The 24,891-nt window shown below is 41.7% G+C and overlaps 1 protein-coding gene across 1 annotated transcript in view; it reads right to left on the reverse strand.

Moving 5' to 3' along the window:
• The window catches only part of BARD1 (BRCA1 associated RING domain 1), a 48,514-nt gene that overhangs the window by 14,580 nt on the left and 9,043 nt on the right, over positions 1–24,891 (reverse strand). Inside the window, exons 5-7 of the mRNA XM_063161419.1 lie at positions 18,949–19,934; positions 8,816–8,896; positions 6,679–6,851 (exon numbers count right to left, since the gene is read on the reverse strand). Coding sequence (XP_063017489.1) covers positions 6,679–6,851; positions 8,816–8,896; positions 18,949–19,934 — 1,240 coding nt within the window. The remainder of the gene's footprint in view (positions 1–6,678; positions 6,852–8,815; positions 8,897–18,948; positions 19,935–24,891) is intronic.

A 24,891-nucleotide genomic window follows, 5' to 3' on the forward strand; every position in this document is an offset into this window, starting at 1 on the left:
CCACACAACTTTGCTGCTGCAGGACAGCAGTGAGGGGAGGAAAGCCTGAAATTGCAGAACAGGTATCACTGCCATTAGCAAATAGGAGCCTCTGCCAGCACTCTGGGGAAATATTCTGCTTGCTTTGCCCTTTGTGAGAATCATGGCTGCTGCAGCTGATCCTCTGCTGCCCACCTCACACAGCTCTGGCTCTCCAAAGGCACAATGAGAGCTCATTATGGAGGGGAAGCTTGTCATGAGAACAAAGCCCTGACTCAGTGTCTGAAACCTGGCAAGCTTAGTCATCAAACAATGAAACATTTAAAGAGGTCACAGGACCACTGCAGCTTTGAAGAGCTCTCTCTTGGCCACACATTTCTGTGCAGTAGGAATCCAGGAAGCTTTACAGGGAATTCCACAGAAGGCCATAACCCAATCCAGCCCAAAGAGCAGCTCAAATTAAGTCTCCACTCTGACTTAACTAGGAGGCTTTGGCCAGTGCTGAGCTGAAAGATAAGTCTGACCTTAGCACCCTTCTGTAGCCCTGCTCACTAACACAGCCCCTGGGGAAAACACCAAGCCACAAAAATCCCCCCCAGAAGAGTCCAGGATGGTGTTTTACACTATTACCAACCCCAAGCTCTTCTGTGCTACTAATGAGCACAGTGCAGGCATAATAGAAACTGTGCAGACTGAAAGATAATTGGTTAAATCTCTGCCCAGGCTGGGAGTTGCAGCCCATTAAATATTGTCATGCTGTTCCTGCTTTGTCATGCATCATCAGGGTAGCTCTTGCCCTTTCCTTAAATAAGGCCAATATTCAACTCAAACTGCTGCAAGATAAAGCTCCTTTGAACAATGCATCCAGACAGGGGGAAAAATGCATATAAATATCATCAAACACCCCCAAATCACCTTTAGACTAGCTGGCTGACCTTCCACTGTGAGCTAAGCAGAGGGAGGAATCCCTGCATGTCAGTAGCACAGATTTGGGAGTGCTTTTCCCTCCAAAAGCACAGTAAGGTTCTTGACTGTTGGAAAAAACTCATCAATGTTTACCATAGAAAAAAAACCTCAATGTTTACCCTAGAAAGAAAACCCTCATCAATGTTTACCATTAAAAAGATATAGACCACCCCAGTTAAATACAGAACATTTTTTGCCAATTGAACTGTACAAACACAAGCTCCAGCTCCTCCTTCTGTATTCACTTACAATTTTCTGCTACAGTTTTATGCCTGTTTTAGTTGCTTCTTACACTAGAGTGTTGTGACATGCTGTCCCATCATTATTCAGCATTGAAGAATTAAGGGTTATTTACTGCATGTTAAGGTGGCTTAGTTAAATTGTGACAAGTTTTAGAGCTGAGGTCTGAAAAAGGAACACCAGCACAAGAAATGGTTTAGGACTTTAGAATATTTGCAACTAAACAGATTGTTGAGCTTAAAGAGAGTGTGAAAGTGTAGCTGAAACAGGAGAAAAGAGGGTTTACATAATCAAAACCAATACAAGGAACACATCCTAACAACAGATTTTCAAGGAGGAGAGTGTTGTAATTTACTTTTCAAAGAGAAAGGATGAAAACTACATTTGTACTTTTTTAGTAAGGCAGGGGAATGGGGAGCAGAAGCTTTAGGGAAATGGTGCTCACATCCATCTTTATCTCATCCATCTGAACAAGGGAAATCATCCACCTTGTTCTAAGATGAATTGTTACCCAATATTCAAAACCAAATCAGACATGCACATTACATCCACCCTAACACACAAACAGTGTTTTCAGAAATACCAATAACTCTGTGTGCTCCTCCTACAAATCTGGGGTTGCTGGGAATGGCTCCAGTGCACATGATGAGTTCCACACTCAGCAGGAACACACAAGTGTTTCTGCTGGAGAGAAATTGCTGAGGTGCCTAGGCTGGAATACAAGGTCCCCAAGGCACCCTTCTTTCTACCAGAAGGCAAGTGGCCTTTCTAGAAGTTTTTTCAAACGTTCCAGAGTCAAGTGTACATTTGGGTGCAAGCAGCCTCCTGTCAGCCAGCCATCAAGGTACTGAATAATCAGTAGGGGGCTTCTACAGCTGCAACAAATCCAATCCCACAGCAGGATGGCTGTGCTGAGAACAAAGAGGAGCCCAGTGAGGAGCAACACAACCAAATCTGAGTGTGACTTTCCATGAAATGACATAATACTTTGCAATTCTTTATAACCAGGGCTTTTAAGCTGCTCCACAAACCAAGTTTTGCCCCAGTCCCACAGAAGAGTTCAGCAGTGAAGGAAATCCTGCAGCCAGGTCCCAGTGCACTACTCACTAACTCCAGACATGGAAATCTGATTGGCTCAGGGCTCCCCAGGCAGCACCTGGATTTTAAAAATAAGTGCTAAGTAGAAACCTTTTCTGAACCTGACACACAAGAAAACCTCATCTGTGTAGCCAGAAAGACCATCTGAGATATCCAAACAGAGCCAGGAATTTAATTAACCTACTGTCAGCAGGAAGCTCAGCACACTGTCTTGCACTTGGGCAGCAAAGACCTGCACTACCCTGACTCAGAATAAGGAGACAAAATGGTATCAGTGCCATGAGTCTAATGCCTCCTGGAATGACTGCAGGTTATAATCACTTTTGTCCCTGTGCCATTTATAATTGAGGACCATGGTCTTCCCCTTAGCACTCCCACAGGTTTGTTCAGAGTCAGACTCACAACCACTACACCTAAAAACCCAGAGCAAGATGACAGTTTCTGCTAATGCTAAACTTAGTGTGCATGAAGAACTGGAAAGACAGCCCATTTGAGTGAAAGCATTTAGGAAGTACTGTGAAATTGCAAATGCACAGATCTAATTTTTCAAATCACTTGGCTTGCTGTGAAGCAAAGAAAGAAGAATTCAAGCATGTTGTAAAAAGCCATAAAAATAAAAATTAGTTATGTGTAGGAGATTAATGTAAAAAAACTAACAGGACCAGTAGGACAATTAATAGGTCCACTGGTCCATATAATATTTTTCATTTGTAGTTTGTGTCTCTCCCAGTCAGTGAAAACTTCAATGAAGTTGTGGACAACTGAAGTGCCATGACTATTACATTTCATAGACTTCAAGAAAGAAATTTTGCCAAGGAATAAGAAATCTCAGGATTAATTGAAGCCCTCATCTGTTCCTGCTTGGTCCAAAACATACATGGCTGCTTCCTGTTATATAGAGCCATTTCTTAATGCACTACAAGTTAACATGAAAGGAGAAAAACACAGCCTGAAAGGCACTTGGAACGTGCCCACTGGATGGGTTTGTGAATATCTGACATCAAAATCTGAAATGGCAAAGTCTCAGCTCTCTGGATAGGGCTGTACCTCACCCACTGAGGTTTCCCAGAGAAATCCTACATCCCTTCACAGACCAGCAAGTCTTACCTGCCTTTGGACCTGCTGTCAGTCATTACTGCACACCTTTAAATAGGTCCACTGGTCCATGTAATATTTTTCATTTGTAGTTTGTGTCTCTCCCAGACAGTGAAAACTTCAATGAAGTTGTGGACAACTGCAGTGCCACAACTATTCAATCTCACAGATTTCCAAAAAGAACTTTTGCCAAGGAATAAGGAAATCCCAGGATTAATTTCTGGCAAAAGAGGAAGCCCTCATCTGTTCCTGCTTGGTCCAAAAGATACATGGCTGCTTCCTGTTATATAGAGCCATTTCTTAATGCACTACAAGTTAACATGAAAGGAGAAAAACACAGCCTGAAAGGCACTTGGAATGTGCCCACTGGAAGAGTTTGTGAATATCTGACATCTAAATCTGAAAGGGCAAAGTCTCAGCTCTCTGGACAGGGCTGTACCTCACCCACTGAGGTTTCCCAGATAAATCCTACACCCCTCCACAGACCAGTGTGTCTCACCTGCCTTTGGACCTGCTCTCAGTCATTCCTGCACACCTTTAAAATCAATTTCACCTGGCACAACTGAGTATCATGCTCAATTTCCAAACTACTGCTCTAAGCAGGCTGTTGGATGCAAGCTCTGTTTTTGTTCCAGTAGATTAACTCTTCAACACACAAGGGGCATTAAGACACCAAACTGAGTTAATTCTACTGTGAAGACAGCAGCAAGACATCAGTCACTCCTGGGAGGTTTCATGCTATATATTTCATGGTGTCCCAAGTAAGATTTGAATGCATTTGTCATGTTCACATTTTACTTAGTTTAGCTAAAGTAAAACACTTAAGTAACCACAGTGAACTCATCAAACTTTCCTCCCCGCTCCTGTGAGATAAAGAAGAATCACTTTATCCCACCACATTAAGGAGAGACCTCTCCTTGGCTGAAAGTTAATTCATTGTGAGCCTGGAGAGCCTACAAAAGGACTAGAAAGGGGTTTATACACCAAAGAGAAAAAAAAAGTGAACTAAAATTAGACCAATTTATCCGTTTGACAAAATTGGTTTGGTGTAGTCTTAACTTGAGAGGTGTGCAGTGTGTGAGCTAAGGCAGTCCTCAAGAAAATACACCTTGGAGATGCAAACTCTACTCATCACTGCTTCAACTTCTACTGTAAAGACCCTAAAATAATGTGAAGGTGAGCATTAAGTACAAAGAGATCGATTATAACTAGCCATAATGAAATGAACTGTAATTGCACCATCTGAAGTGATCAGCCTGTTCTCATCTCCTGTTCTCAGAACTGTGGCCAGCTGCTTTCAGAGATCTAGGAAAAAAGTCACTGAAGAAAAACAAGCCTCTTGTCAGATGTGACTCCATTACAAGGATACCTGCATCCACTAGGAAAAAAGAATTAACTAAACCTTCTAGCTGCAAGAATGTTCAAACCCCTTACCTAGCCAAATCCAACCACTGCCTCATCAGGACTGCAACTGGCAGAGGCTGCAAAAATATCCTGTGAGATTTGCAAAGTCATGATCCAGGGGAAGATCACAGCACCACTCACTGTTGGAAGCTACTGGGGCACAGGAGGGAAGGGAGGCACAAGGCATTCTCAGGAGCCTCAGACACACTGTTCTTGTTTCTGCTGTTTCTTCACAGTGTTTGGAAGAGGTGAGCAGAGCAAGCCTGAAAACTTGGCTTGTACATCTGTTTCTCTGTGGCTCCAATGCTATGTGCAAAAATGGGGGAGGGGAAACCCCAACCCCTTTTCCATGCAACACACACAGTGGCATTTCAGCCAGAGAGCCTACAGAAGATCTGGAAGCCTCAGTTATTCCAGGAAGGATGGACAGGACTGAATTTGTGCCACAGCACCCAGACAAATCACACAAAGATTAATGGCAGCTACATTTGTTCTCAGAGATTTTAACTGAATGTTATCTACATTCAGTGAAAAGTTAAAGCAGGGCTTAAGGTTTACATAAATCTCCCCTTCCCTGATTAAAAAGCTTCTGTTTCAACAGAGTCATGTTTGCTCACATATAATGAGCTGAAAGAGGTTCAGCTTGACCTCTGTTTGTGGGAGCACATGCAGCAGAGCTAACAGGAGCCCTGCTGAGTCCATGGCTGGCACTTGGAAGCTGGGCTGAGCAAAGCCAGCAGAGCTGAAACCCTGCCACAACCTCAGAGCAAAGCTGCTGGCTGTGCTTTCAAACAGCAGACACACACGTGCTAAGTGTGACACAACCAGCTCCTCGTGTTCAAGGGGCTTGAAAATCTCTGAAGCTGGCAGCTTCTCCAGGTGCACCAGTCCTTGCTGCTCAAGAACAAAGTGAAGATGAACAACTGATCTTTGTTTTACTTTTTCATGCTCAAGTTGTGAGTCAAAAGTCTTGTTGCTTTGCTTTGCCTTTGTCTTGCTTTCTAAACTCTAGTATATTCAAGATTAGGACTTTATGAGAACCCTGTGCTTTCCACCAAGTACTTTAATTCTGTAAGCTTCAAGAGTGTGAATGTTGAGAGCTGAAGTGATTAAGCTGAACTTGTTTATGTTTCTTCATATGGCTGCCACAGAAACTTCATCCTGTTGTGTTTCTATACGCACACACCTATTGACAATTTGCACTGCACTCAAATTTATACACACAGGCCCTGGCACAGCAACAATACAACCCCTAAAATTATATTAGTGCCTGGAATGCTAACAGGGGTTATTCATACACTGAAAGATTCTTTACCACCTCCTATACACAAATGCCAAAATCTTCAGGAGACTTAAACGTATAGAAGAGTCAACTGAAAATATTACTTAGCTGCTTTTTTTTTTTTTTTTTAATTAAAAGGTGTACCAAGGATTAGAGCTTGGATCCAGAAAGGCAAAAGTGAAAATTCCCAAATCTCAGCCTCTATGTCATTTGTGAAAACAGAAGAGACTGGAGCAAAATGCCTTCTGCTAGCAAGTAGTGTAGTAAAAGTAAAGAGACAAAAACCAGCTGTAGCAGTTCAAAACTCATCTAGCTCAGCATCTTAGAGCTGACAGCAGCTATAACAAGATGCCAACAGGAAAGTGTAAGATTAGGGTGAGCATATGTTGTTACTTTCCTCTCCAGTACTCCAGCTATCTGTGACTCAGGCAATCCTCAGAAAAGCTTAGGACAAAGCCAAAAGGAAAGGCAACACCCACCTGGTACGCACAGCAGCACACATTTAACAGCACAAGCTGAACACCCACAAAGCACATTTATCACCAGCAGTGCTTCACATTCTCTAACACCCCCAGTAAAGGCAGGAGCAGCCCGGGTGCAATGCCAGTACTCACACGGCGTGGCGGGAGGCGCCGTGCAGCAGCAGCAGCTCCACCACGGCCAGGTGGCCGTTCCTGGCGGCGTCGTGCAGCGGAGAGTCGTTCTGGTAGCCCGTGGTGTTCACCAGCGCCCGGTGCCGCAGCAGCAGCTCCACCACCTCCCTGTGCCCGTGGTTACACGCCTCGTGCTGCGGGGAAACACACGGGGGCGCCGTGAGAGTCTGTCCCCCATCTGAGGGCCACTGAAGAGAAGCCCCCTCCTGTCTTCTCTGTGGGAGAAAGTTACACACGCCACGGGGCTGGAGATCTGAGCACAGCGCTAAGCTGTTGTTTGCTGCATGTTACACTGAGCCCAATGAGAAGAAGGGGGCACTGTGTGCTTTTTGTAACAATAGCCTTGGAAGCTGTCCCACCTCTCGGCCTGGCAGAAGACTCTCACCTGTTTTACAGCACTGTGACAGACAGACAGATGTAAGGAGCCTCTCCATCAAAGATCAAGACATGAAATCCCTCTGTGAAAAGGCCCCTCTCCTCCTTCCAAGGACTGGGACTGAAACCCCCCAACCCAGGGGAGGTGCATGGGGGAGGCAAGCTGACCAAACCTGTATCTTTCCCTACAGGTGAGACCGCTGGGCCAAGGAGACAATGGCTCTTGCTTACTGCTGAGAGCATGGACTACTTGTTACAACTATTCTTTATGGTATCTCTTTCCTCCCCTTCACAATTTCCAACAGAGTTATCATAATAAAAACCTCTGAGTTAGCTGGAGATTTCGAGATCTCCCCGACGTAACAGGCGGATCCTCAACTGGAGTGGACCAAAGGACTTTGTCTCTACATTTGGTAGCTATATCCCCCTCTTTATCTTTTTCTCTCCCTTAATCCCTCTATCACATTTTGCTATGGTCACTCAATAAAGGTGCATCTGTTTTGATTATTACTGCAATCTCCCTGTGCTGTGTTGGTTTTTTTGCACCCTGAGATCAATCCACGAACCATCAGGAAACCCTTCCGTTAAGGATGGATGGTGACAGGGACTCAGGTGAAACAGAACCCACAGGGGGACTCCAGAACCCATGGCAGCACTCCACAGATGGCAGGGAAGATGATGCAAGAGTGCTGTGTCACATTCCTGACAGGAATTTACCTGGGAACCCCATGTGGGAATGTTCTTCACTCAGGGTCACCGAATGTGGTGGTGTCTGCAGGGGTCTCAGGATGAGGGAAGAGATGAGTATCTTGATTTCATGTTTCAGAAGGCTGATGTATTATTTTGTTATATTATATTAAAAGAAAAAGAGAGAGGAAAAAAAAAAGAGAGAGGGAAAAAAAAAAGAGAGAGGAAAAAAAAAAAGAGAGAGGGAAAAAAAAAGAGAGAGAGGGAAAAAAAAAGAGAGGGGAAAAAAAAAAGAGGATCTTGTGACTCACCAGAGAGTCCAAGACAGCTGACTGTGATTGACCATTAATTAAAAACCACATGAGACCAGTCACAGAGGCACCTGTTGCATTCCACAGCACCAGATAACCATTGTTTACATTTCGTTTCCGAGGCCTCTCAGCTTCTTAAGAGAAAAGATCTTAGCAAAAAGATTTTTCATAAAATATGTCTGTGCCAGCCCAGCACTGACAGAAAGCCCCAAGAAGAACTGAACAAAGGCCAACTGTGTGCAAGTTAGACCACAGGGAACAAACCCCTCCAAATTACAGGCTGCCAGGAGTATTCTGCAGGAGAGGAAGAAGTCATGGTTGACAAGAACCGTTTGTTTATTTTCTGTAATTCAATCGAGCAATTTTTTCACACCACTACTTGATGTATTTCCAAACCACTGAGGACATTAGGAACCCATTAAACACAAGCATTGTTTTGAATTGATAATTTTTGAGTTATCCCAGCTGTATTGTCTGCATTTGCAGAGTCACCAGCTGATCAATTTTGTGGCCTGCCCTACACCCCAGCAAAGGACAATGACACCTGGGCAGGTCAGTGGCTGCTGATGAATTATTTCAACCTTGTTTATCATCACTCCTTCACTTTGCATAATTCTCTGTCACCTAAATGTGTGTGAAGGGAAGTAAAATATCAGAGAGGAAAGGAGGGATGAAGTGAAATGTGATTAGAAGACAGATGACAGAAAGAAGCCTTCAACACTCACCAGTGGTGTCCAGCCAGCATTATCTTTGACATTGGGATCTGCCCCATTTTTCAGCAGCTCCTCCACAGCTGCTAAGTCACCCTACACAGGATAAAAAAAAACAGTTATGAAAAAGTAATGAAGAAAATACATAGATACAATATAATTATAAATTTAGCTGCAATAAAAATGTTATAATGTAAGCCTTCCATGTAGATATTGTCAGGATAACAAAAGCTCAACTGACCTGGAGATCACAGTTAATCATTGCTGTTCATTTAGAACCACCCACACATTTACACAAAGACATATTTCTAGATAAAAACTATGTGTGTAACAGAGTTAATTCAAAATAAATGGAAAAGTTTGAACAAATTGCAATCTGTCCACTACAGTCAAACTGCAAGGATTAAAGTCAGGAACATTTACTGAGAATTTCCTCGTCCTTCAGACTGGATTTTTTTTCAAGTTAATCAAAGTAACTGTCTGAAAACACAGGTGAAATAAATTAATAAGCCTGACAAGCTTCTAGAAATTGGTTTTCCACGAAAGGAAAAGAGTTTTATTTAACACTGCAATTACTACTTTATGTTGAATCTCATTGACACTTTCTCTGACAGCGATCTACCAAAATAGTTTTAATTTGCTTTTTGGGAAAATGCTACACTCAGCTTTCACTGTTAGCAAGGAGGTGTGGAAAGGGTGGAAACTGATGCAGAGCCTAAGGAAAAGAGGCTGCATAGAGATGAGGCAAAGGAAGCAAAAGGGCAGAATTTGTGAATCAGAGGTTTTGACACCCTGAAAAACAAAAGCTGGTAATAAGATTGGAGCATATCCAGATGCAGCTATAAATAGGTAAGGGGAAGGTGCCTGTGGAAGCTGAGGCAAGGAGATCTCTGCAGTGCAGGCCTCAATTCTTATAATTTTAGGCAAAATGAAGTATTTCAATACAACTGCAGACACTTTGCCTAGACCAGGCTATTGAGATCCCAAATGAAGAGACTATTAAAGTGGTATGTAGCTCTTGCCAGGGCTAAATATAAAAAAAGATCTGAAAGAGAGAAATTTAATCCATGATATGCACCAAGTTTAATGCCTTTAAGTAATGGGAAGTCAAGGAATTTCAAGCAAGCCTTGGAAAAGGTGAGAGAATATTATATTAAGCTTTAAATACAATAAAAACAAACTTAATCCGATTTTGTTACCAAGAAACTCTTTGAAAAAACAAAACAGCTTTAATCTTTACTCTTTAAATTAGAAAAAATATTAAGACAGACTGCTCTGCAAAAATAAATCCAGCAAGCAACAACTGTAAACTCAAAACTCACCGAAATAAATGCTGAGATTCGCTGGCTTTACAACCATCAAGCAAATTACCACATCAGAGATAAATTTCATGTGCTATATTCACATTTTGCTGGATGTCCCAGCAAAATGTTACCTTTCAAAGCAATTAAAGGCTTGGAGCAGCAGCATATTCTTTATGGTTGCAAGGTAACAGACATAGATCAAACCTGAGGAGTTCTTCAGAGGCAGCTCAGCATTAAGACACAGAGAACACAATTATCTATAATGAGCGAGAGCTGAGCTTATCATTTAAAGTTCAGTTTGCAAACATGCACTGCAAAGGGTTTGACATTTCAGGAGCACTGCTTTAAAGCAGGAAGCACAGCTAATAATTTGTGTGGGCATCAGATACTAGCACAGCTTTTCACATCAGTTATGTGAGCATTGATTTGTAAAACATCAAAGGAAATGTTGCTGGTGTGGACACCAGGACTGACAACATCCCCAGACTTAAATCCAGGCCCATGTCAAAATTAGAAAATTGCTGTTTTGCTGCTTATCAGAAGATAAATATTGTCATCATGTCATCTGTAAATGGAACCTGCTCCCTACGAGCAGCACAGAGCACTGAGAGTGACAGCAAGGAGGGAGAGCTGTCATGGGCTGTGCAGTGCCTGGATGGGGGCTGCCAGTCAGGATTACAAGAGAGGGGTTAACAAAGCAGAGCCAGGAGAACGGGCCTTTGTGTCCTCAGAGGCTCTTCCCTCAGCCACCAGAAGGTGAACATCCAGCTTCAAAAAGCACAAGACTAAATTTCAAGTGGCAGATCATTCATAGACATGGTATCAAAGCAGGACCACAATCACAGAATCATTTTGGTTGGAAAAGACCTCTAAGAGCATCAAATCCAACCATAGTGCCTCTGACATTTCCCTGCATCTTCCAGAGGCTGATACCAGGTTTAGATGACAAGTCAAGCCAAATAAATGTGATCCAAGAGTAAAAAAAAAGTGGCTTGGATATTTTTTACACTGGCCACTTCTACCAAAGTTGATGGAATCACTAACACTTATAAGCTAATAAATTCTTTGCTAAACTTTAAACAAAAGTAAGGAGCACAGAGGTGCAAATCCAGACACAAATATGTCAATGCCAGGTCTGCCCTCCACAAGAGAGCAGAAGAAATTTACACCTATTAGTATGGAATGATTATGGCTGGAAAAGACCTAGAAGATCATCAAATCCAACCACAGTGCCTCTGACATTTGCCTGCATCTTCCAGTGGCTGATACCAGGTTTAGATGACAAGTCAAGCCAAATAACTGTGATCCAAGAGTAAAAAAAAGAGTGGCTTGGTTATTTTTTACACTGGCCACTTCTACCCAAGTTGATGGCATTACTAACATTTATAAGCTAATAAATGCTTTGCTAAACTCTTAAACAAGAATAAGGAGCACAGAGGTGCAAATCCAGACACAAATATGTCAATTCCAGGTCTTCCCTCCACATGAGGGCAGAAGAAATTTACACCTATTAGTATGGAATGATTATGGTTGGAAAAGTCCTGTAAGATTATCAAATCCAATTATAGTGCCTCTGACATTTGCCTGCATCTTCCAGAGGCTGATGACAAGTCCAGCCAAATAACTGTGATCCAAGACTAAAAAAAGAGTGGCTTGGTTATTTTTTACATTGGCCACTTCTACCCAAGTTGATGGAATTACTAACATTTATAAACTAATAAATGCTTTGCTAAACTCTTAGATAAAAGTAAGGAGCACAGAGGTGCAAATCCAGACACAAATATGTCAATGCCAGGTCTGCCCTCCACAAGAGAGCAGAAGAAATTTACACCTATTAATATGGAATGATTATGGCTGGAAAAGACCTAGAAGATCATCAAATCCAACCATAGTGCCTCTGACATTTGCCTGCATCTTCCAGAGGCTGATATCAGGTTTAGATGACAAGTCGAGCCAAATAAATGTGATCCAAGAGTAAAAAAAAGAGTGGCTTGGTTATTTTTTACACTGGCCACTTCTACCCAAGCTGATGGAATTACTAACATTTATAAGCTAATAAATGCTTTGCTAAACTCTTAGATAAAAGGAGCACAGATGTGCAAATCCAGACACAAATATGTCAATGCCAGGTCTGCCCTCCACAAGAGAGCAGAAGAAACTCCACCTAGCAGTATGGAATGACTAAATTCCAACATGCTGCATAAAGATGTGCTTTGACTAATGCTGAAATTAATTTTGCACATTGAGTTCCTTGAGTATACTGGAGGCAGCAGGAAAATCACCAGGCTGCACCAAGAAGCCAGAACCAGGGGACATAAGGAGAGACCCTCTTAGCAGAGGGGACACGTTAAGTGGAGACACTTCTTGTTCAGAAAAGGAGAACAAGGCAAACAGCAGGTAGAGAAATGCTCCTACCATTAAGAATTCCCAGGCATGTGTTTCTTTTGAAATCTAATTATCAATGAAGGATTACATCCAGCTCTTGAAAAGGCAGGAGCTAGTGCAGAATGCAGAATTATCCATTCGGAACAAACAAAGCTCACAACAAAGCTCAGCTGTAGTGACAAGGCAGTGAAGCCGGCTCGGGTTTGCTCCTCCTCGGCACCGCAGCTCCCGGAGAAGCAGGAAAGGCGCTGGGGCCATCTGTTGGCAGGAGATGGGACAGAGAGGAGCATTTACAGGCCTTTAGCACTTCCTCCTCCCAAGGAGAATTTAGTTCCTGCAGCCACGGCTGCCATAAGACCACAAAACCATCTCTACTTGGCTTACACAAGCTTGTTGGAGGCTTTTTTCCCTTTTCCCTCAAGTCCTGAATTTAATACATATGGTTAAGAACTGCAAGTGTCCTTTTAGTCCTATTTTACAGGGTTTTTTTTTTCCCATTTTGCCCTTTACAACTTCCATTAAGCAAGGTATTTTCCACCCAAAAAGTCAAATTGCTAAATAAATGGAAACATGTTCTACCAGAAAACACACACATTCTACCAGTTAATGAGAGAGATCCAACAAATTAGGAGAGTACATGAAGGTGAAGCTAAAAAGCTGTACTCCTTCAACCAATATTTCTTCTTTTATTTACAAATTTAATCAAGCAACTTCAATCTTTAGCTCAAACAAATGAACCAAAAAATCCCTCTTTCAAAGACAATGCCATTTGCTTGTTTAAACTGTGGAGGAATAGATTATCATAAATGGAACTAGATTATCGTGGTTATCATAAATGGAACTAGATTATCATGGTTATCATAAAATGGTTAAATGGTTATCATAAATGGAACTGTGGATTATCATGGTTATCATAAAATGGTTAAATGGTTGTCATAAATGGAACTGTGGATTATCATGAATGGAACTAGACTACCATGGTTATCATGAACGGAACTATGGATTATCATAAATGGAACTATGGATTATCATGGTTATCATGAATGGAACTAGATTATCATGGTTATCATAAAATGATTAAATGGTTATTATAAATGGAACTATGGATTATCAGAACTGGAACTGGATTATCATGGTTATCATGAATGGAACTAGATTATCATGGTTATCATGAATGGAACTAGATTATCATGGTTATCATGAATGGAACTAGATTATCATGGTTATCATAAAATGGTTAAATGGTTATCATAAATGGAACTGTGGATTATCATAAATGGAACTGTGGATTATCATGGTTATCATGAATGGAACTAGATTATCATGGTTATCATAAAATGGTTAAATGGTTATCATAAATGGAACTGTGGATTATCATAACTGGAACTAGATTATCATGTTATCATAAAATGGTTGCATGGTTATCGTAAATGGAACTGTGGATTATCATAAATGGAACTAGATTACCATGGTTATCATGAATGGAACTAGATTATCATGGTTATCATAAATGGAACTATGGATTATCATAACTGGAACTAGATTATCATGGTTATCATAAAATGGTTAAATGGTTATCATAAATGGAACTGTGGATTATCATAACTGGTATGAACTAGATTATCATGGTTATCATGAATGGAACTAAATTATCATGTTATCATAAAATGGTTAAATGGTTATCATAAATGGAACTATGGATTATCAGAATTGGAACTAAATTATCATGGTTATCACGAATGGAACTAGATTATCATGGTTATCATGAATGGGACTAGATTATCATGGTTATCATAAATGGAACTATGGATTATCATAACTGGAACTAGATTGTCATGGTTATCATAAAATGGTTAAATGGTTATCATAAATGGAACTGTGAATTATCATAAATGGAACTATGGATTATCATGGTTATCATGAATGGAACTAGATTATCACAGTTATCATAAAATGGTTAAATGGTTATCATAAATGGAACTAATTATCATTATTATAATAAAATGGTTAAATGGTTATTATAAATGGAACTGTGGATTATCATAAATGGAACTAGATTATCACGGTTATCATGAATGGAACTAGATTATCATGGTTTTCATAAAATGGAACTATGGATTATCAGAACTGGAACTAGATTATCCAGAACTCATAAATGGTCAAGGAGGACAAATATGAATTAAAGAGTTTATATGAATTGTGAATTCTTTCCAGGATCCTGCAAGCTTCTCACCTGAAAATCCTCCAAATGAATTCCCTACAGACTTTTCCCTAATAACAAACATAGAAGAAGTTGTGCTTACCCTTTAATAAAGAGAAACGTGCAAGAAGTTACCCAGCCTCAGAAAGGAGACAGGTGACAAGCAAGCATTATTGCAAAAGAAATGGTCATTTGTTTCCAGGTTTCCAAATCAGCACTTGGGAAGACGGATTGCTTTGACTCATTGCCAGTTTCCATATTCTCAAGTGCTGCATTTGAAACCATTGCATTATTTTACATTTGCCTTGACCTCCCCCCTCAGGGAAGGCAGATGTTAATCTGTGACCCATCTCTCAACCATGACACACACAGATCCAGTCCCAAAGGCAAGGAAGTGCACAGCTGATAGCTCAGACACCTGAAAACAAGATTTAAAAGCCATCCTGCTGTTTGCCATCACATGCTCACACAAGCGCACTGTCTCCTCTGCTCTCCTTCCTGGTGTGTCATTAACTGGTACCAAAGCAATAAAGGAGCACTCTCACAGGCTCAGGAGGAATTATCTTCGTTATTTTACTGGGTTAATTATAATGACCATGCAGAGTCCAGCACAGCAGGCTAGCCATGGGTGAAACCTTTCTGTGAGTGTCCTGAGAGTGCAAGGAGGGGAAGCTGTCAAGAGCTGAGAAAACTAAAGGGCTCCTGGAACAGCAGATCACCAAAACTGGTCCAAATACAGCACCTCTCTCTCCAAACTCAGCAGATGCTCTGCACAGAGGCAAATTCTTCCTTCCTCAGAGGGACAAAAACTCCTTATTTCCTCCTACCTTGAAGCACCAGGAGCTTTCTCCCAGCTATTTCCCATCCACTCCTTGTAACACCTGGCTGTGCTAAGGTCTCCTGTCACCCTCTGGTGTTGCAGCTCACTGTCCCTCTCCCTGGAACCCACAATTTGCCCCATCCCTTCCCTCAGCACAGCAGAAGCACAGGCAGCACCCAGACCTGAAAGGGAGTGCCCAGGCACTGGGGGTTGTTGTCACCTTATCACAGGGCTTCCACACTGCTGTCTCCTTATCACAAAAGTGTCACACCTTCTTGGTGTTTCTCATGGGCATCTCTCAGAGCACTGACTCTTTCTTCTTCACAAAGCAGCCACTGACTCCAGTTCCCTTCCCACCTAGCCACCCCACTCTTTTATAGCATCTTCTTCTCATTGCTCACAGCTGTGGCCTGGTAAATTCAGGCCTGCTCCTCATCTTTGACAATCTCCTTAGGGGTAAGTAAGATTACTCTCTACACTATCTTTATTTTCTGATATTCTATCCCCCTACAGGGGGTTCCTCTCTCCACAGCAGATTTGGGACTCTGCACTGACTCCTGCAGTCCTAAATCTTTAATTGCCATGCAAGAGCTGGTCCTAGAACAATTTGTCCTTACTGTAAAAAATAGTCCCATGTGGAAGGGCTGTGTGATGGGGCAATTTCCCATTAGGTCAGAATATTCAGAGTTGAACAGGTCACATTTTGTATTTTAATTAATTGGATTTTCCTCTTTAATGACTATGAAGATAAACGTGACTGCTGGTTGCTACAGGAAGAGTCACATTTATTTTCATTTTTATTTTCATTTATTAGTTTAACTCAACATTAAGTTCATCCCCACTAGAACCTTTCTTGAGAACCATTTTGATTTCAGTGAAAATAGTAACTAGTAGTAGTAGTAAATGGGGACAATCCTTCAGAATCATTATAAACAACACAACACTCTTAGTTTTCATGCCTGCTAACCTTGTTTATGATCTCTTTTAAATAAGAAAAAAAGGGATAATTCAATTAGCTTTAATTAAATTCTGGGTATTAGACCCTAACAGCTAATGAAAATGATACAGATTTGTTTTTATAACTAATGAAGCCCCAGAGAATTAGACTTCATTTTACTTTGGGGTAGGGTGGCAGCTACAAGTCTGTTTCCCTTTACACACATGGAAAAACATTACTGGCTGTGAAAACAACAAGAAAAAAAAAATTGCCCATAAAATCAAACTGGAAGAGAAATGCTTCTTTCAGGAAAAAAAAAAAATTAGGAAAAAAAAATTCTCAACTAATTTGAGGGAAAAAAAAAAAAAACCCACACCAGCAACCAAACCCAAACCAACAAATCTAAACCCCACACTGAAAATACACAAAGAGGATAAAGCCTGGTATTTTCAAGACCAGTTTGACACAATAGTTTTATCAGTTCACAGAGGGCTCCTGCAAGTTAAAAAATCATAACCAAGGGATCACTTTCCTTGTGTTATTTTAGTTCCTTTTCAAAGGAAACTTTGGGATCACCCTGCAGCCCTACCTAGCTACACAAGGCTTTGCTAATGAGCACCTCAATGAGGATGGAGCAGCTGGATAAAAACCTCAGCAGAGCTCATGAGGAACAGAAGCCATCTCCCACTTTAGCTCAATAATTATAAACATCAAAAGACAACAGAGAAAGGAACTCACACACAGGACTGGAAAAGCCCATCCCACTGCCCACACTCCAGTTGGAAATCAGCTTTTTTTTTGGCTGCACCAATGCCAGTGAGGAATGCCAGCAACACCACTGAACTTCAATAATCAAAACATGTTTATCATCCTTTCTGTCTACAGCATGAACTGCCTAATTTTTCATTTATCACCAAAATGCTTTGCAATGAAACCTTATTGGCATATCACCAACATGCCAATATTCCAAGTCTCCACAAGCTGCAGGGATGCTGTTTCCTTAGATGAAATACCTGTGCTCCAAAGGAGCACCAGGCACATTGCTGCAAACCACACCTGTGTGAAAACTTGTCAGGGCAGAGCCATGTTATCAGAACCAGTCAGTCATGACTGCATTCATTACAAATTCTCAGGAAATCATGGAAGGGTAATTTGTAAACAGTGTTTTAATAAAGAGGAATATGCAGGACTTGTGACAAGAGGTAATAAGAGATCTCTCCCTCAAAGCTTTTGAGTCCTGTGAGGACAGCATTTCATTTTCTCCCCCCTAATTCCATATTAATGACATCAAATATGAGATTTGAACTCAGCTCAGCTGACACTTCCATTTAGAAAGGTCTCCTGCAGCAGGAGTGGCTTATTAGAATGCCTTTGGAAGAGGACAGAGTTATTTATCAAGAACAGCCTCTGTCTCAGCAGCCAGAAGTGCTGTATAAATGTCAGGTGCTTACAGAGGAATCAATTCTTCAGTAGATGCAGCTTATTAACCACCCAGCATTTGTGTTATATGATTTAACACAAAGTACATTTAAATTGCCAGAGCACAAACTCTTTGAAATGACCTCTCAGAAGGGAGCTGCCATGAGTCCACCTGATGAGTGGGACATGTTTTCCAAAGAAATGGGCAAGGACAACCCCTGAAAAGAGCAAAGCCATGAAGTTGTACCACTCCAGGAACTGGTTAAGATATAACAGCATCATGAGTGATAGCTGGCATTCCAAGAATAATATTGGGCTTACACAAAACTGAGAAAACCCCAATTCTTGTCCTTCCCTTCAGAGCATAGGGCTCAGCATGGGAATCATATTTGCATCAGGTGGTGGATCTCAACACATTTATAATGTTAATGTTTCACAGAGTTATTCTCATGTACATAACTCAGAGCTTGTGCTGCCTGAGTTACCAGTGAACTGATCAAGGTCACTCAGTGAGATCTGAAATACTTCCTAAACTCCTTGTGACAAACCAGAGACAGCTTCCTGGCACACAAGGCCAAAACATTTAAATGCTTATCACTTCCTAAAACTCACAGGTATAACTGGCACTGTAATGCTTTGAGTTTCCAACTACAATCATCTTTGATCATTCAGTCATTTCTTGATGAAATCAGAGAATCAGGTTGGAAACTTCCCAGTAAACCCAGAAGAAAAAGATCATAAAATGAGATTTCCCTCCCTGAAATAGGATACTCTGAAGTAACTAATTTCCAGGATATTTTTAAAACAACCTTGTCTTTTTAAACCTCTGCTTAAAGCTGAACTATCACAGGTATAACTGACACTGTAATGCTCTGACATTTTCCAACTACAATCATCTTTGATCATTCAGTCATTTCTTGATGAAATCAGAGAATCAGGTTGGAAACTTCCCAGTAAACCCAGAATGAGATTTCCCTCCCTGAAATAGGATGTTCTGAAGTAACAGGTTTTCAGAATATTTTTAAAACAACATTGTCTTTTTAAACTTCTGCTTAAAGCTGAACTAGAAGATGAAGGTCCTACCTTGATGGAAGCAACATGGAGCAAAGTCTCTCCCTTGTAATTCCTTCTGGCGATGGAGTTGACACCAGGGGATTTCACCACAGAAGGACTGAGTGGGGTTGCTCCTTGACTGCAACTCTTGGAAGTGGATGGGGTAGAGGGAGACTCTGAAAGTGAAGGACTGCTTGTGGCCTGAAGGGCTGCAGATCTTCTGGTCTTCATTCCAGCGTCAGTGAGTTTGGGTGCAGAGGAGGAAATCTGGACTGGTGTCAGCTCAGTGGCTGGGGAGCTGGGGGAGCCCTGCAGAGACTCCTCTGAGCCATCAGCCTGCCTGTTCCCAGGAGTGCCCCTCTCACTCCTCCTGGCTCTCTTGGACTGAGGAGTACCCTGCAGTCTGCACTGCTCCCTGCCACGCTTCAAGGGTGTGACTTCACTTGCTGCTGACAGCAATGTCTCTGCAGCACCACGTGTTTCCTTGCTCTCTGCTGCAGGGCACACAGCCTCACTGTTCTCTTTCTTCTCTGGGGATTCCACCTGTGGTAGAACTTCCTTATCTTCTGCATTACTGCTGGAGTCAGCTTCCTTCACAGGCTCCTGCTGAGCTCTGTGCTCAGGACTCTCTGGTTCCTGAGTGCACAGCACGACTGGCTGACTGCAGATGGTCACACACTTTTCCTTGGGAGCCTTCTCAGCTTTTGTGTGCTCAGGTTTCTCTAAGCTCCACACTTTGTTAATGTCTGCTAGATGTTTCTTCTTTGTCTTCTTAATCTGTCTCTGAGTTGGTTTTTTTGTTGGCTTAGAGGGCTTTTCATGAGGAGGGGAAGGAAAAAAATCATAAACTGAAGATGTGTCTTGAGCAAGGTGAGTGCTTTTAGTGCCAGCCTGACTCCTGTTCACAACACATCGAATCTTCCTGCTCCTGGGGCTGAACCACATTTTTATCTGCTCCTTCTTGCTCTTCTTCTCCAGCTCTGACTCAGGGGGTGTGGATGGATCCTCTGCTGAACCTAAGAGCATGAGCAAGGGGGAAAAATAATTATAGAGTACTCTTCAGAACCTCAAAAAAAAAAAAACATAACAACTGCAAGGATTGATGAAGTGTTACCAAATACAATCTATGAGTGCCTTCATTTCTTCTCAGAAGGCACATGTGGTGACTTCAAAAGCCTGGCAAGGTGACACTCCTGAGAAGGCACATGTGGTGACTTTAAAAGCCCTGGCAAGGTGACCCTCCTGAGAAGGCACAGTGACTTTAAAAGCCTTGGCAAGGTGACCCTCCTGAGAAGGCACAGTGACTTTAAAAGCCCTGGCAAGGTGACCCTCCTGAGAAGGCACAGTGACTTTAAAAGCCCTGGCAAGGTGACCCTCCTGAGAAGGCACACACAGTGACTTTAAAAGCCCTGGCAAGGTGACCCTCCTGACAAGGCACATGTGGTGACTTTAAAAGCCCTGGCAAGGTGACACTCCTGACAAGGCACAGTGACTTTAAAAGCCCTGGCAAGGTGACACTCTGAGAAGGCACATGTGGTGACTTTAAAAGCCCTGGCAAGGTGACCCTTCTGAGAAGGCACATAGAGTGACTTTAAAAGCCCTGGCAAGGTGACACTCCTGAGAAGGCACAGTGACTTTAAAAGCCTGGCAAGGTGACCCTTCTGAGAAGGCACATAGAGTGACTTTAAAAGCCCTGGCAAGGTGACCCTCCTGACAAGGCACACACAGTGACTTTAAAAGCCCTGGCAAGGTGACCCTCCTGAGAAGGCACACACAGTGACTTTAAAAGCCCTGGCAAGGTGACACTCCTGACAAGGCACAGTGACTTTAAAAGCCCTGGCAAGGTGACACTCCTGAGAAGGCACACACAGTGACTTTAAAAGCCCTGGCAAGGTGACCCTCCTGACAAGGCACATGTGGTGACTTTAAAAGCCCTGGCAAGGTGGCACTCCTGACAAGGCACATGTGGTGACTTTAAAAGCCCTGGCAAGGTGGCACTCCTGACAAGGCACACACAGTGACTTTAAAAGCCCTGGCCAGGCCACAAGCCACTGTGGAGCTCAGAGATCCAACAGGCCAATGAGCATCCTGGCAAATAAAATTCCTTCAGCAGTCAGGGTTCAGAGCACAGCAGAGTTCTGAGCAGGTCAGAAAAGGACAGAAGTTGGTTTTCTCACTGAGTTTTCCTTGGAAATAACAAAGAGGCATGTGCATACATAAAAGAGCATAGAAACAATTTTCTAAAGAGGTATAAGAGTTCATCCAAAGATGGAAAGGAAAAATAGGTGCAAGCAAGCAAAAACAATGTCCTTATAAAAATGTCAAACATTCCTGAGAAATTTTGACTGATTCCACAGATATAGCAGATGAAGCAAAGGAATATATATAGAAAATCTGTAAGCAATTGTGTCCTGTCATTTGATCCTCTACCCCTGGGTAGTAAATAACTTCAAGGAAGTTCAGCATTTTGATGATCTCAAACATTTCTTTAAAAATATGCAGTGGAGCAATTTTATAAATCACATCATACAGCACATTACAAATCAATGAGCAGGATGATGCAGGAATATCCTGTACCCCCAGCACATGAAATAACAGTGAGAACAAGGACTGAGCACATAAATATTGTCTTCAATGGCCTAAGAATAAATTAAGGAGTATAAAGTGACCTCAAAGTCAGACACTAATTTCATTTCACCATTTTTTGACACAAAAGAACCACAGATGATTTTTCACCAATTCCTTCATTCTGAACTGGTGTTATTTTAGGTTATTTGGACAAAGTAAATGCACAACTCACTCCTCCTGTTGCCTCAAACTTCAGGGACTACCACTCACAAAAGTCTTGGTGATTTGTAACAACCAAACATAAAACCAATATGAATTTTGTTTTGAAGCAGCACTAAGACCAAGATTAGAAGGGAGGGGAGGGTTTTAAGTATTCTTAAAACAAGCAATAAAGTCTCAATTATTAACAGTGACAGACACTCACTGCAACAATCTATCACTTGCACTTCAGTGCATGAAGTTTCTATGGCTAATTTATTATCTCCACACCTTCTATTTTTGGTGTTAGTAACTACAGTCAGTTTTTCACAGCAAGCTGGGATAAACTCATAGCAACCAACACACTGGTTCCAATCCCTTAGTCACAAAAAGTGCTTTTGGAACTCCACTTAAAAGAGAACTGTGCAGCTAGTAATTCACCACTAAAACAGACATGCACAGTTGTCTTTTAAAGCAATATTGCAAAGTTAAATGTTTCCTTAATCTTGATTTCAATTACCCTACTTACCCCTGGAATTAAAGATTTTAGATTCAGCTAGAGGAATATGTAAGGCATCAGACCAGAAGTGTCATTAAGAATACAGCTGGAGGCTAGTTAATCAATCATTTAGCCATCTAAAGATAATCATCAAGTACAGAACTGCAGCTATTTGGTTTTCCTCTAGGGCTGGGCTTGGTGCAAACAAGAGAAAAAGCACTGAAATTGAGACTGAAATCTCAGAACTAGCTAGCCTTGAGAACACATCCACTCTCATTCTGCCAATAACATCTAAAAAAAGGAAGAGCTTGATTGCAAACAGATGCAAAATATAAAACACAAGTGACTATTTTCTCATCTTGCCAGTGTTTACACAAACTAGCAGATCTCCTTGTCAAATATTTACCTTGCTAAAAGAATCAGTCATCCCCAAGTAGAGAGAAATAATAAAATCAGCTTGCAGAAGTCATTTGTGCAACAATTTTATGATGGCCAGAATTCTTTTTGATGTGTGTAGCACAGCAAGACTTTAAAGTCCAAGTGACAAATTCAATCAAAGGCAGAGTCCTTCAGAAGTATGATCTAAAGCAGCAGAACACAATGAAGCATTTCCACTGGCTGCACCACTTGTGGCAGCAGGAAAGCCTGTGAAAAATCCACCACCAGGCTTCCTGCACTCATCTGCTCACTGCTTGTTGCTCAGCAGGGATTTACCAGGCAGGTTATTACAAACCTGCTGCAAACACAACATGCTAAATAAACACTTGCCAAGGAGTGTTTTCCATGTTCTAGAACAGGGAGGCACTCAGGGGACATGATTAAAAGATGTCAAAGAGACCCACCCATCCAGAGGCCAGCCCTGCACAACCAGGGCAGGAAATTGCATTTTCTGCTCCCCCTTCCTCCATTTCCAAAGTGTACAAGGTACAAGCAAGGTCCAAGTTGCAAATGACAAATGGCCAATCTACTTCCCTGAAAATCAAACCTTTTGATGGACCCAGAGCTGTGAGAGAGAGAAATAAAGAGGGGAGATGCAGAGCCAAGAAGCTGAAAGGAAGTTCTTATGATTTAATAAGTAAATGTTAATTTATATAAAGAGGGTATTATCTGGTAGCTAAGTTCATTCAGTTAAAGTACCTTCGGAGAAAATTGCTCACAATAAAATCAATCCCAATGAATTCTCTGCTGTCTCTGTGTTTGAAGCCAGAGCTTGGATTTTAACAGGATTGAAAAAAATTACTATTATGATTTTGATTTGTCTTTTTAATACATAAGTGTCCTCACAAAAATTTTCAGAGAGGCATTTAGACAAGGTAAATCAGTAGTGCATTCCTTACTAATTCTGGATTTTAAGCATGTGCAATAGCATAAAGAGCATCCACAATAACAGCATTAGAATCAGCCTACAATAAATGCAGTAAATTTAGTCTCCATTACCTATTAAATGTAACATTCAGATACACAATGCAGCAACTGAGTTGTTTCTAATTTAGAGTTAATAAGCACAAGTTTCTCAATGCTGGCATTTAATAGAGTTGGATTTCTTAAGTGTTAAAAGGGTTGAGAGTACACAAAAACACCAGGACACGGTCAGGGCCTTGCAACCAGAGCTCCAAGTTCTGCTGCAGTGCAATGGCAGGCTAGTGCAGGGGGGGAAAAAGGAGCAATTAGAAAATGTGGTTTAGCTATCATTAATCTGCATCAAAGGAAAATAATGATGCACATTGTGTGCCTTTCCAATTATTCTCTATTATGGGTTTCAGAACAGAAGTTGAGAAATCTCTTTGACAAACTAGTCCCTTATTAAAAATCAAAGGGAAGAGCTTTGGTACCATCTGTGCAACATTAGTGCCTTCACTGAAGAGTGATCATTTTGCAAGTTAAGTATTCAACACTGAAGGGGAAAGGGAGAAATCCCAGCTATTCAAAACTTAATCTTTAGATGCCATGAAAAATGTCCCAGCAGCCATGAAATGCAATGTAACCTGTTACAACAGGAGTTCCACAGCCAGTAAATGTGAAACAGAGTCATCTCACTGACTGTCCAGCAGCATCAGCTTGGGAAGCTCTGACCAACTCCTGCAAGGTGCAGCTCTGCAGGAGAAGAGGGAGGAAGGCTTTCTGTTTGATGTGTAAAACTGAAGCAGACTGCTACAAAGAACAAGGTAAAATCAACTATAAATGCTTGGTGATGGTTCTGAGAATTTAACACAATCCCTTCTTTTTACAGAACATTACACAGAAAAGTATTTACAACTTCTCTGTCAAAATGATCACTGTCAATCAACAAATCTAGTGTTTTATGTGCACTATGCCCATGGTTCCACCCATCATCCCACCAGGGTCAGTTCCCAACGTGCCTTGGACACTTCAACATCAGAGCTGAAGGGTTTGAGTGCAGACATCCCACCTGTGGTGCCTGCAGGCAGCTTTTCCCTTCACCCTTAGGAAGGCACAGCACAGGGCAGCCAAAAATTCAGGCACCTCTCCTCATCTTGCCAGGGACTAGGCACAAAAAACCTCCAACAAGTGAATTCATTTGGAGGCTCAGCATGTCCTACCTATAGCTTGAGTTTTCCACCTAGAATTTGCATTTTCCACAGCCAGTTTCAGGTTTGTTTGTCAATTCATCTTCAGTCACCCCAGGAGTGTCACTGGCTGTGTTTCCCTCTAATTTAAAAGGGAAGTATTAGCTGTTTTGTGCAGTC

This window comes from Melospiza melodia, chromosome 8 (genome assembly GCF_035770615.1).
Source record: "Melospiza melodia melodia isolate bMelMel2 chromosome 8, bMelMel2.pri, whole genome shotgun sequence".
Lineage (NCBI taxonomy): Eukaryota > Metazoa > Chordata > Aves > Passeriformes > Passerellidae > Melospiza > Melospiza melodia.